At 40.2% G+C, this 11581-nt stretch overlaps 1 protein-coding gene across 5 annotated transcripts; it reads left to right on the top strand.

Moving 5' to 3' along the window:
- The first annotated feature begins 1290 nt into the window (after nucleotides 1-1290).
- Nucleotides 1291-8539, top strand: LOC138971113 (alcohol dehydrogenase-like). Of its 5 annotated transcripts, none has more exons than XM_070343740.1 (7): nucleotides 1291-1449; nucleotides 3201-3356; nucleotides 3697-3766; nucleotides 4737-5009; nucleotides 5294-5595; nucleotides 6027-6176; nucleotides 6622-8539. In XM_070343740.1, exons 2-7 carry the CDS (start codon nucleotides 3210-3212, stop codon nucleotides 6754-6756), a joined length of 1077 nt encoding a protein of 358 aa, XP_070199841.1. In that variant the 5' UTR covers nucleotides 1291-1449; nucleotides 3201-3209; the 3' UTR covers nucleotides 6757-8539. The 5 variants fall into 5 exon arrangements, with proteins under 5 accessions (XP_070199841.1, XP_070199840.1, XP_070199839.1 ...); XM_070343739.1 differs by having other exon boundaries at nucleotides 6000-6176; XM_070343738.1 differs by having other exon boundaries at nucleotides 3697-3793.
- Nucleotides 8540-11581: the final 3042 nt, after the last annotated feature.

Here is an 11581-nt window from a genome sequence, read left to right as displayed (position 1 = left end):
GGAGGTGGGCGGGACTGAGTAGGCCTAACTGACTCGACTGGGGCAAACGTAAGTTTGGAGATAAGAAGTGGGTATACTGCGTTCTGTCACAGTAACGAGTCCACATTGTGTTATGATTGGCAAATCCATCACAGCGATTGACATAAATCGGTGTGTGTGTGTGTGTGTGTGTGTGTGTGTGTGTGTATGCTGGTGTGTGTGTGTGTGTGTGTGTGTGTGTGTGTGTGATGAAACAGGTCACTGAAAGGACTGATCGAAAAACACTTATTTATTCTTGTGAAACTTCACAAACCCCCCCCCCCTCTCTCTCTCTCTCTCTCGCTCTACTGTAAAAATATGAATACAAAATAATTGACAAAGAGGTGGCAAAGTCAAGCACACGCAGGTCAGTTTCAGAGTCGTAAATTCACCCCAAAACGCGTTTCCGCGCTGGCTCCCTCTGCGCGCAATTTTTGTCAAAAAATAGTAACTGATTTACAACCCTGTTCACAGCTTATATCATGGCGCAATTCGTTTCTGTTACGCTGACGCCAATAAAGTTGGCCAAGGCTTATTCACAAAATGCTAATTTCTTTCAAAATTACGACACAGATGAAGCGCAGTTTCTTTGTTTGGTCCGTGCTCACGCTACACAAAGGAAACTTTAATTTGTATTTTCGGTGACAACCGGCCTGGGACCTCTCCGTCACCCTCGACAAAACTCGGTCAGCCGTGAAAAACCCGGCGTCATCTTTTCGTCGCTTTCGCACACAACATTCTGTATTTGGCTCTCATTGTTACCGTCGCGAAAAATCTAAGTAAACAAGCTTTAATTTGCTTTGATGCATCTTGAGTCGTCCAGGACGATGTCACGGTTGCAGACCAATGCGTCATTTATGCGCGTAGCAACCGACCAACGCCCGCGTGCACTTCGTGAAGGTTGCACGCACACACCGCAATCAGCTGATAGACGCATGGATTCCCCACCACGCCGCTGGCTAATTATAGACCGAACCCGTAAGGAGTTGAAAGGAAATTGGCACTAGCCATTTCAGAATGCACTCTAAACAAATTCGCTCGATAGACCACCTTCAGAAACAATTGAATTTCTAGCATTAATTGTACTTGTGTGGAGCTGAAAACACTTTCACAATGTAAATCTAATCGTTAAATACCCATACTTATTGCGCTAACCGATTTTTAGTTTCCGGGAGCCCTTACGGGGGCTACTATCACTCGGTGAGAGCATGCCGTGACCTCGCTCCGAACGCTGGCTGACATGTTTATTCGGTTGTGTCCACGTGCTTGGAGAGTGATTCCCCCAGTTCCTATAAGGACAGTTTCCGTCGCAGAGTTTTCATTATGCTTGTGCGCTTCGAGAAGAACAGACGTGTGTAATACTGCCCGTGTGAACAATTACCGTGAAATTTTGGATTTTACTTTTTCTTGCGGAATTACATCGACTATAATGTGAGTATAGGCTACTTGATAACTGTATTTGCCGTGCATGTGTTCTTTTGAATTTGTTTGTAGCTATTGATGTTTACAAACATTGATGAATTGTGTTGGCTGTCAGCAGCCAAACAACTGTCTTTTGTGCTGCCATGATGATTGTTTAACTATGTATGTCATTTACTTCTTTTTCTGGTATGGTTTTAATGTAAAGCCTACATTTGAAAGGATTTTCTACAACTCTATGCTATGTAACTGTAGCAATGTAAGTTTATGCATTCCTATGGTTAGCTTTATGCGCCCGTTATTTTTTTTAGTAAGTTTGTATGTCGGGGGTCTATTACGAGTATTTTTGCCTTCTGTACCTCATTGTAACGTGTGTGTTTTTTTTTTAGAGATTGCCTGTTCATCAATATGTCGGTCAGCTGATCCCTCTTTGTTCGAGTACCCCTCCCGGGATGACTGTGACTTTCAGTTTTGTCAGTTTCAAATGCATCTGGGTTCGAATATAAAGTTACAAATATGTCCGTGCATAGTACTTCGGATGTGTAGACGTTTAGTTTTCTTGTGTGAATTCTGTGGGATGAACCTCAACCAAGTCTCAAAAACATTTTCACCCAATTTCGCTTCTTTCGTGCCTTGTCACTAGATATTTTTGTTTGTAATAATATTGTGGATTACGTGCACAGAAGTTTGTGTCGCCAAGTAGCCTATGTCATTGGTAAAAATCGGTTAAGGGGACTCGTGAAATTCGAGATAGCCGAGATCTTCACGAACTTGCAGACTGTGCACTCCATTGAATCATGCTGCTCAACAGCTGATCACGGAGCAATCACGCACGGTCAAGGTCGCCCGTACCGGCAAATCGATGTCGTCTGCTAGAAGCCAAAGAAATCGTGCATTTGCGGACCGACATGAAATTTTGCCTGGCGCTCTTGGTTCTTCGGAATTGGATATTGAATTTGCGCTATTCTGATTCGAAAATTTGACGGATTTTTCAGTGTTTTAACATGATGTTGGGAGTTGACCGACATGTCATTGTTCACGCGAGAAAGAATGCTAGTGTGCAGCCGGCTCAGGGACGCGCTGTGATTGGTCGACACTTTGACCTTGCGGGGTCTGCATACATTGACTGTATTCATATGACCTCCCGACCCGTGAACTTCTTGTCTGATTGGGCGTCGTGTGGCAAGAAAACAACTTGTTTTTTGTGTGAGGCAACTTTGGGTCGAAGACCGCTGAACTTTCATCTTAGATCTATATCTGGACTTGCTAGCAGTAACTAATTTTGTGTCCTGGAACAACATTGGATAGGTTGTGATCCGAGTTATTTGAAGGGTTTCGGTGAAGGCATCTCGGGTGTTCATTTGATTCAAGGCCGCATCTCTTGTTTCTGTGGCTGTGCTCGCTTCACTTCACCGTTTTACATTCTGAAATCTTTGGGAGTTCGCTTCTGTCATCGGTAATTATCTTCGATGTTTGTGCTTCCGAATTACTTTGTTATGGGGTTGTTCTGTCTAGAGATGTACACAGTTTTCCGTTTTCTTCAGTTTCCTGCGTTTCTCTCTGGTGCAGAGAAGATAAATCAAAAGAAAACTAACAGTAAAACAGTGCAAAGTCTGTCGCAGTGTTTGTATATGGATCTCTTTGTGTTTTAGGAGCGTCTCCTCATCAGTGCAGTTGATGACTAAATAGAAAACTGAACGCCTGTAATTCCAAAGTCTTTTAAAGTGTGTCTATAGCTGGATTTCTTGTTTGTGTGTTTGCAGACCAACAAGATGCTGGACAACGAACTTCACCAGAACGGAGGTGTGCAGGTGATGAACAAACCTAGCTCATCCCTCAACCATCCTCTCTCTTCAGAGATGTGCTCCTCCGCCTCCCTGTCTGTGCCATCCACACCCAAAGACGGCGTGGTTGTCAAGGTAAGAAGAGTTTTCACTGCAATTTCAGTCAAATTCATAGATCTATAAAACAAATGGGTAGATGAACTTCGGAGAGAATAACTATGATGAAACGACTTGGAGAGAGAAAATGGAAGTTTTACAATTCGCTATATACTCCTCGGTACAATGATCATGTGTTGGAAAGGAATTTTTTTTTTTAATGAAAGTTCTAATGCAAGCGAAACTTCAGATTATTCTGGAAGAAAATCAGTCCCAGGATCTAAATATTTTGTCATAATAATTTTTTTGGCTTACATATATGACAGTGCTATGCAATATTATGTATCATATCTCACGAAATATTTGTCTTTGTTTTCAGGTGTCCCACGTTGGCGCCTGCTACTCTGAAGGCCAGATGAGGAGAAAGCGCATCCGCCCACGTTTCCCAGGTATTAGAGACACTTCGTTGTGTTCAGGTGTGCTTCCACTACCACCAACTGCCTTACCTCATCGCAAATTTCATGAAATGATTAATGCAGAGATTGAGAGATAACTATTTAGGAGTTGCTCAATCCACATTTCCACATTTTCCAGACCTTTTTGGCTTTAACTGTTGGACTTTTTTTTCTTTCTTTTGGGAGTGAGAAGGTTAAATGTAAATGAATTTAGAAATTTTAGATTTTAAATCTGATCAGAAATTTGGCAGGGCAGTTTAGACTTTAGTAAAGTGACCTCTGGCCTTATGACCCCTTGTTGTTGGTATTTGAGGGATGACACACCTATGTATTGTGTTCTGTAGACTGTAGCATGAGTGTGTTAACACTATTGTAGACTTGTACTCTGTCTATCGATTCTAATGAGCATGCTAACAAGCTGACACAGCTGAGACATAGATTATAGAATGCTAACAGCACTGTCTTGTGTTAGTATGTCGTTTCTCACTTGCGTGTAGTTAACAGCAAAAACTTGTGCACAGTTAATAATCCATCGGTGTTTTGTTGACTATTGTACTCACTGTGTACTCCTTTAAAATGTGAAGAGGCTTTAACGCTTCAAAACTTAATATTTCCTGGCCCCCTGTAGGGGTATAGAGAACATTGAAAAGTAACTCAAATTAAAACTGTTTGAGCAGTTCTATTCAGACTCTTGAAAAGTTTGGCTAATTACAAGCAAGTTTCAGTTGCTTTTAGTCTGTTAGACGAGCAACCCAAAGGTTTTTTTTGCACTTGAAATATGGTTTCATACTTTGCGGAAAAAAATTGTTGTTGATTTTGATCTTAAAGTTCCTAAGGAGATCCTCTTTCAAACTGACGAGCGAAGCCAAAGAATTCAAAGCTTGTTTTCATATTGCCTATTTTCAAACTGTTCAGTTCTGACGTTTCGGAATATTTCATGTTTTTCTTCTTCTACCTGTTACAGGTGTTGAGGTGGCTGGAACAATTTACGACGTGAGCAACTCTCTTCCAAACAGCAACTTCTGTGTAGGCGACAAAGTCATCCTGTTCCCCGACGAAGACCTCGCCAACAGTGGCTACGTCGAGTACATCGCTATTGACGACACTTGCAAGGTGCTTCAGGTTCCACAGAACATCTCTCTCGAGGTGGCGGCCATGTTGCCCGGTGGCGCCCTCTCAGCCTATGCTGCCGTCCTGGGTGCCAAGCCCCACGTAGAGAAACTCCAACAAGTGAAATGTAAGTGTTTATTCTGTCTACAATTGTTTTGTTTGTGGAGGGCTGAAGCAATTGTAATCATGTTGGCAATACCCATGACACCCCCCCCCCCCCCCCCCCCCCCAAGAATAACCCCCAAATTAAAAAAACAATACAAGTAAAACTAATACATGTAAGAGCAACAAGAAGAAAAGTATAGACTGTTCTGGGTTGTTTGGTACTGCACAATATCAATTCTTTGTAAAGAGAACAATCTCATGTTGGGTTTCACCATTACTTATCGCTGCCTTATTTTCTGTTCACAGCGTGCGTCAATGTGCTTGTCGTGGGTGGCGGAGGTCTGGGCCTGTGGACAATCCGATTGGCTCAGCTGCTCCTCGGCAATCTCTGCAACAGCGTCAGACTCTTCGTCGCCGACAATTCCATCGACAAACTCCTCACGGCTCAGGATCACGGCTGCTATGACATCGTGCACTGGAACGAGGAGGACCACGAGCAGTACATCGTGGAGAGGACGCTGGACGCATGCAGGGGTGGAGTTGACGTCATTATTGACTACGTTTCCAGCCCCAGAACCATGAATCGCTCCCTCAAAGTTCTGAACAGAGTGAGTGTTGTTTGAGCTTGTCCCTGTTTTGTCCAGTTTGTGCATTGGAACCGCTTTTTAGAAAGTATAGGCACCCCCTCTCCCTATTGTAGACACCTCCCGGTAAGACTGATTTCTTGGGTGTTTAATTTTCTAACCTTGTTTTTTTTTTCAATTTTGAAGAACAAATTGTTGTAATAAATGAGAAAAGGTCTTTTTTGTTGTCGCAACTCAACATTTTGTTCTGTACATGCAGAAAGCAAGGTTAACGCTAACACACTCTTTCCGAATCTGATCTGTGCTAGCAAGAGCTCACCTGGTGTAACAAACTTCTGTAGCAGTAACAAAGCACTAGCACTTTTTAGCCGTAACGTAAACGTTTTGTCCTGTGTACAACCCACTTCGGGCTAACCCAGTGCTAACAGTTTCTTTCCCTATGTCTGGTGACTCAGGAAGGACTGATCATGGTTGGCGGAAACTCTATGAAGGAGGTCAGCATCTCACTGAACGCGCTGGCCGCCAAGCAGCAGAGCATTGTGGGTATTCCCAAGGGCAACATGAACCAGCTCCGAGATCTCGTCAACTTCGTCTCGGAGGGAAAGGTACGAGGAGACATTGATAATGTTGTGGATTTTTTTTGTTTGTCATTTTGTCTGTCAAGATGGTTTTGTTTGTGTGTGTGTGTACTTTTGTTACAATAAAAAGGGATCATTCTGGGTTATTTTCTGTAGATGTTTTTACTTTATTTAAAAAAAACAATAAAAAATAAAAAAAAATAAAATTTTTTAATGATTGTGATAAGTGGTCTTCTTTTCTCTTACCTCCACCTCTAGAAAACGCAGTAAAAGGCACACCATAATAGAGAAGAAACTTCTAATCAATTAAAGATAATTTTAAGGCAAAGGTCTTCTGTTTGAAGATGAAGGTGGAAAGAATATGAAAATCTATGTAAATTTACTTCCGATGGAACTTGCCCCATTTGTTTGTGAAGTGCAAAATGCCAATTAAGGTTGTTGCTAACGAATATTCTTTTGTTCTCTGTTACAGCTGAGCCCACCATGCTACGCAGTATTCCCCATTGAAGATGTCAACCAGGTGTTCGATGATCTGTGCGAGTGTCGCATCACTGGCCGAGCAATCTTCAGGCTCGGAAACAGCGCCACAGTCACTGACAACCAATGAACTGACTCCGTGACTTTTTAAAACGTGTCTAGTCTTCAGCATAAACGATTTTTTGGCAAGCGAGAGGCTGAAATTCCAACGAACTACGACAACCCATGGACGACAAAGGATGAAAGACCTTTTCGTCGACCCTTCACGACTTTGCATTTGATTGACAGGGTTTGCGGGGCAGAGCTACGCCCTACGAATGGGGGAAGATGGGAAAGAGGCTGTGGGGGTAGGAACCCAAGATTGACACAAAACCAAGGGCAGCGGTTATCTCGGCTCAAAAGTACACAGCTGATAGCTGCTGGCCCAGCAAAGGCTGTATGGAGAGGTTCATCTGTATTTGCTTTACAGAGGGGTTCCCCTGTGCTCCCACCATGTCTCCATTCCTCATGCTGAATTTTGGCAGAGATTGCCATGCTCCCAAACAAAGAACAGATTTCACCCCTAGATATTTTTTTTAGGGAGAGGCTAATGCTGGATGAATGCAAAGATCTGTCTCTTTGTTAGCAAATGATCTGTCAATTTTTTGTCTATTTCGGCAAAGCTAGATTGATATTCAGCTAAGCTGAACGCAGAATTTACTTGCATGGTTGGAAAAGGCTTATACAACTTTTGCGTGGGTTTTGTGGATCATGGTGGTATTATTGCGCGGTGGTGACGAACATGAAAGATGAATGGCCATTGTACTGCATTACTAACTCTAGCAAGCCTAGCCGCTCAAAAGGCTTGATGTTAGTAGCTTTTCTGTGATGAAGAGAGGAAGTGTTAATGTGTGCATGCTAAAGGTATGTATTTTGTGATGTATGATGCTGGGATTGATGTAGATGTTACATTCATCAGTCATCGAAAAGTGTGAGAGAAGATGAAAGTTTGAAAATAAATGCTGATGTACATTTTAAATGTTCTGTTAATGGAGCAAAAGTGTTCAAGTGGTTTGAATGAATGTTAATGGAATTTGTTGAACATCTGTTATTGATAATTTGTGCAATGAGGAAAGACTGCGCGCATGTTTGCAGGAAAGAAAACTGAGACTAGGGCATTTCAATAAATGGCAAATTGTTATGAGAGAATATGTTCTGCGGAAGACGTTCAGCATTGGGGAAAGAGTGCTGAAAAAGCGGAGCAAAAATCTGTTTTAAAGATGGAGCAAAGTTTATTGCAAGTAAAATTTTATTTAAATGCTGGAGAAAATAGAAGAAAAGTCTTTCGGAAAGAATGACGTGAAAATGCCGTCTTTTGTTGATGGGTGTGAACATGTGAAACTTTTGTTTTGTTTTCTTGTTGGGTGCTGCTTTGTTGCCAGATAGCACTGTATAACTTGGTTAGTTTTGAAGATGCTTTTCATGTCACAAGCTGGGGCATTTTCATTGGGGCATGGTCCCAACTTCTGCATTTTCCTGTGATCAGTATTGCTTAGATACTCCTACGTAGATGATATTTTTAGAGTAGCCGAGATCGTTGGAGCAGAACTGGAAATGTTGGTAGAGTTCTTCTAAGAAAAGTTTGCAAGTGAAAGATAGCCAACTTGCTCGACTATGATTTCCATATTATTTCTCATTAATTCCATAGAAATCGAAAGTGTTCACAATCATATTATCATCTTGACAAGATGACCAGCATTTGTAAACATTAATTTGCATAATTATGCTTGGTTCTCTCTTCTGTGTATGGTTGTGTACATATGTGTGATTTATACGTTTTTGTGTACTGACAAGTTGTTGAATTTGTCACCATGTTTCTATGATGAAAAAAAAGATAATCAAAGCAGAAAAAGAAATAAAACATTGAAAATAAAGTCTTAGTCCCTGTTTCAGAGATTGACGGTGAATGTGTGTGTGTGTGTGTGTGTGTGTGTGTGTGTGTGTGTGTGTGTGTTTTCAGGCACTGAAGAACAAACGCCAGCTTGACACTAAATATAAAAAGTAATAAAACACAAAAATGGTCGACATCCATCCAAGTTGGACGAAGCCGACGGATTAAATAAAAAAACCATTCTGACAGTCCAGTTGGAAAGCGCAGAACATCTAAATAAGTCAGATTTAGCTTTAAAAAAAAAAAATAATAATAACTAAAGCTCTTGTTTAAAAGTGTAAACATGATCAGAATACAAAAATTGGCTGAAAATCTAGATCCATATTCAATGGAAACAAAAGAGCTCTAGAGATTAAAATGTGAAAGTAAGACGCTAACGATCCAAAATCAACACAAGATAATATTGAATGTGAATGTTCTGTATAAGATTTGAGTTTTCTATTCATTTATTTTGGTTTGTGCGTGTGTGTGTGTGTGTGTGTGTGTGTGTGCTCTCTCTCTCGTGCTGTATATTGATCGACCCGATACATGTCATGAATAGATACCAAAAAAAAATGTAATAATTTTTTTTAACTCACTTCTGCGGTCACTCGTCTCTCTCGTTTTTACATTTAGTCAAGTTTAGAGCGATTCAGACCAAACTACTGGACCGATCTTATGAAATTTGACATGAGAGTTCCTAGAAATGATATCCCCGGAATTTTTTGTTTTGTTTTGATAAATACTTTTGATGACGTCATATCCGGCTTTTTGTAAAAGTTGAGGCGGCACTGTCACACCCTCATTTTTCAATCAAATTGATTGAAATTTTTGTAAAGCAATCTTCGACAAAGGCCCGACTTCGGTATTGCATTTCAGCTTGGTGGCTTAAAAATTAATTAATGACTTTGGTCATTAAAAATCTGAAAATTGTAATAATTTTTTTATTTATATAAAACGATCCAAATTTACGTTCATCTTATTCTACATCATTTTCTGATTCCAAAAACATATAAATATGTTATATTTGAATTAAAAAAAAAGCTCTGAAAATTAAAAATATAAAAATTATGATCAAAATTAAATTTCCGAAATCGATTTAAAAACAATTATAATTACATATTCTTACGCCGAATCACATGATTAGCATTGACCCACTTCGATGCATAGGTTATGATAAAAGCTACCCCGTCTAGGTATAAGGGGAGCAACCCCAACTAAAAAAGTGACTGCACCAGCATGACTGACACCCTGGGTTACGTCCCATGTAGCCTACTACGTCATCAATGGTGCTGGTCACGTGATACCCCTTCAATCGACTACTATCACTCAAGGGTGACGGTTGTGTTCGCTTTTGCTCTGGCTGGTTTTGTGTCTACGGCACCCACCGGCCTCGGCCCCCGTCTACTTCTTGCTGGCTTGCAGCTGGTGAGATCGTTCATATTTTCTTGTATGTTTTATTGTTTCTGCTGTGAATTTCGCATGTCCTTTGGACTCTGAAGTTTTCAGCGGTTGTTTGGCTTAGAGAAAGGGAGAATGTACGTTCTGGCTCACCGATTCCGACAGACCCTAAATATTAACGCAAAATAGGCTTCTGGACTAAACTTTTACTAAAATGAAACATGCGACAAAATCAGAAAAATACTGCATAAATCCATACAAAAAAAAATACAGTAAAGTAAGGTTGTTTTGAACCAATGCCGGGTCTGTCGGAATCGGTAACCCAGAACGTACATTCCCCCTTTCTCTTATACAACATTCTTAAGCTCAATACGCTCTCTCATTTACAAACTTTACTTCATGTGTTCTTTCACTTTTAGAATTATATCTGATACATGCAATGTGACTGTCTAAACGAATAGTTAACTCTTTACAAGTGATTCTATTTTTACTTTTTCTTCCCGTCCTATTTGAATCCCCTTTTTTAAAAACTGCTTTTTCAGATCTTCTATATCGATTGGCTTGTTATATTCAGCTCGTGTTTTTGTTTGAATACTTGCTTTCTTACTTTTGTAGTCATCAAAGTCTGTTTGTATCTGTTTGAATTCTTCGTCAGAAACTTTTGAATCTTCAAGTGCTTTACTGATAGACAGTTTTAGGCTAGACAATTTTGATGATGCAAGAGTGGAAATGGATTCGTGTTTTTCAAGCTTTTTCACAATTTTTTTCATTATAGCTGATGCTATAAATGATAAACCACCAACTGCTGCTGCGACACCACCTAGGATTAGAGAAACTGGAGTCCCTACTCCGGTAGCTAACAGAATTGTTCCCGTTACACCTGCAGCTGATGCAAGGATAGTAGAACCAGTGCTGGCATTAGAAAGGCTGTTGTAAGTTGTTGAGTACTTACGTCTAGCGCGAGAATATTTTTCTAATTCATCTTCTAGTTGTTTTTGTATATTACTAATGTGTGCCAGTCTGAATTGTTGACTTTCTGCTGCACTTTCATCAATATTAGGATAAAGCTTCACACTGCTAGTCATCTTTTTAATGCAAAATATAAAATATTTATCTTAATTCTCACTGGCCAGTGTTTCTGCTAAGCTTTGAAGCTGTTCATTGCTTAACACCTTATCTGTATAGTAGAAAGCAATCAAATCAAGATAAGTAAGATTAATACTTCTTATTTCTGTTAAATTATTTATATCTGCGTTAACAACAACATTTTGGTTTGACGTCTGTTTCTTTATTGTGTTAGAATCCTTTTGAACAGCAATAAATACTCTGACTTCTTCAACATTTAATGGTCTCCAGTTGAGATTTATTCCTCTCATTAGAACAGTGTTTGTGGTTTCTTCCCTTTTCCTGACAACTATATCAAATATCATAGTTGCATTCTGCCCTATTGGAAGCTTGGGTATAAAATCGACAATGGTGTCAGCGTCCTTTTCAACACTTTGTTTTCTGTGAATGAGATAGTTGTTCTTATGGAAAGGTTTAACTGCAACTTCTCCCCTGCTGTTAATCGCAGGAACAAGGCTAACAATTAGTGGTTTAGCATTGATTGACTTACGGAATGTGTCGTCTTTTCCAACAAGAGTGT

Source organism: Littorina saxatilis, linkage group LG7, assembly GCF_037325665.1.
Source record: "Littorina saxatilis isolate snail1 linkage group LG7, US_GU_Lsax_2.0, whole genome shotgun sequence".
Classification (NCBI taxonomy): Eukaryota; Metazoa; Mollusca; class Gastropoda; order Littorinimorpha; family Littorinidae; genus Littorina; species Littorina saxatilis.
The sequence above is the reverse complement of the archived record's forward strand: the minus strand, read 5'-3'. Positions and strand labels throughout refer to the sequence as shown.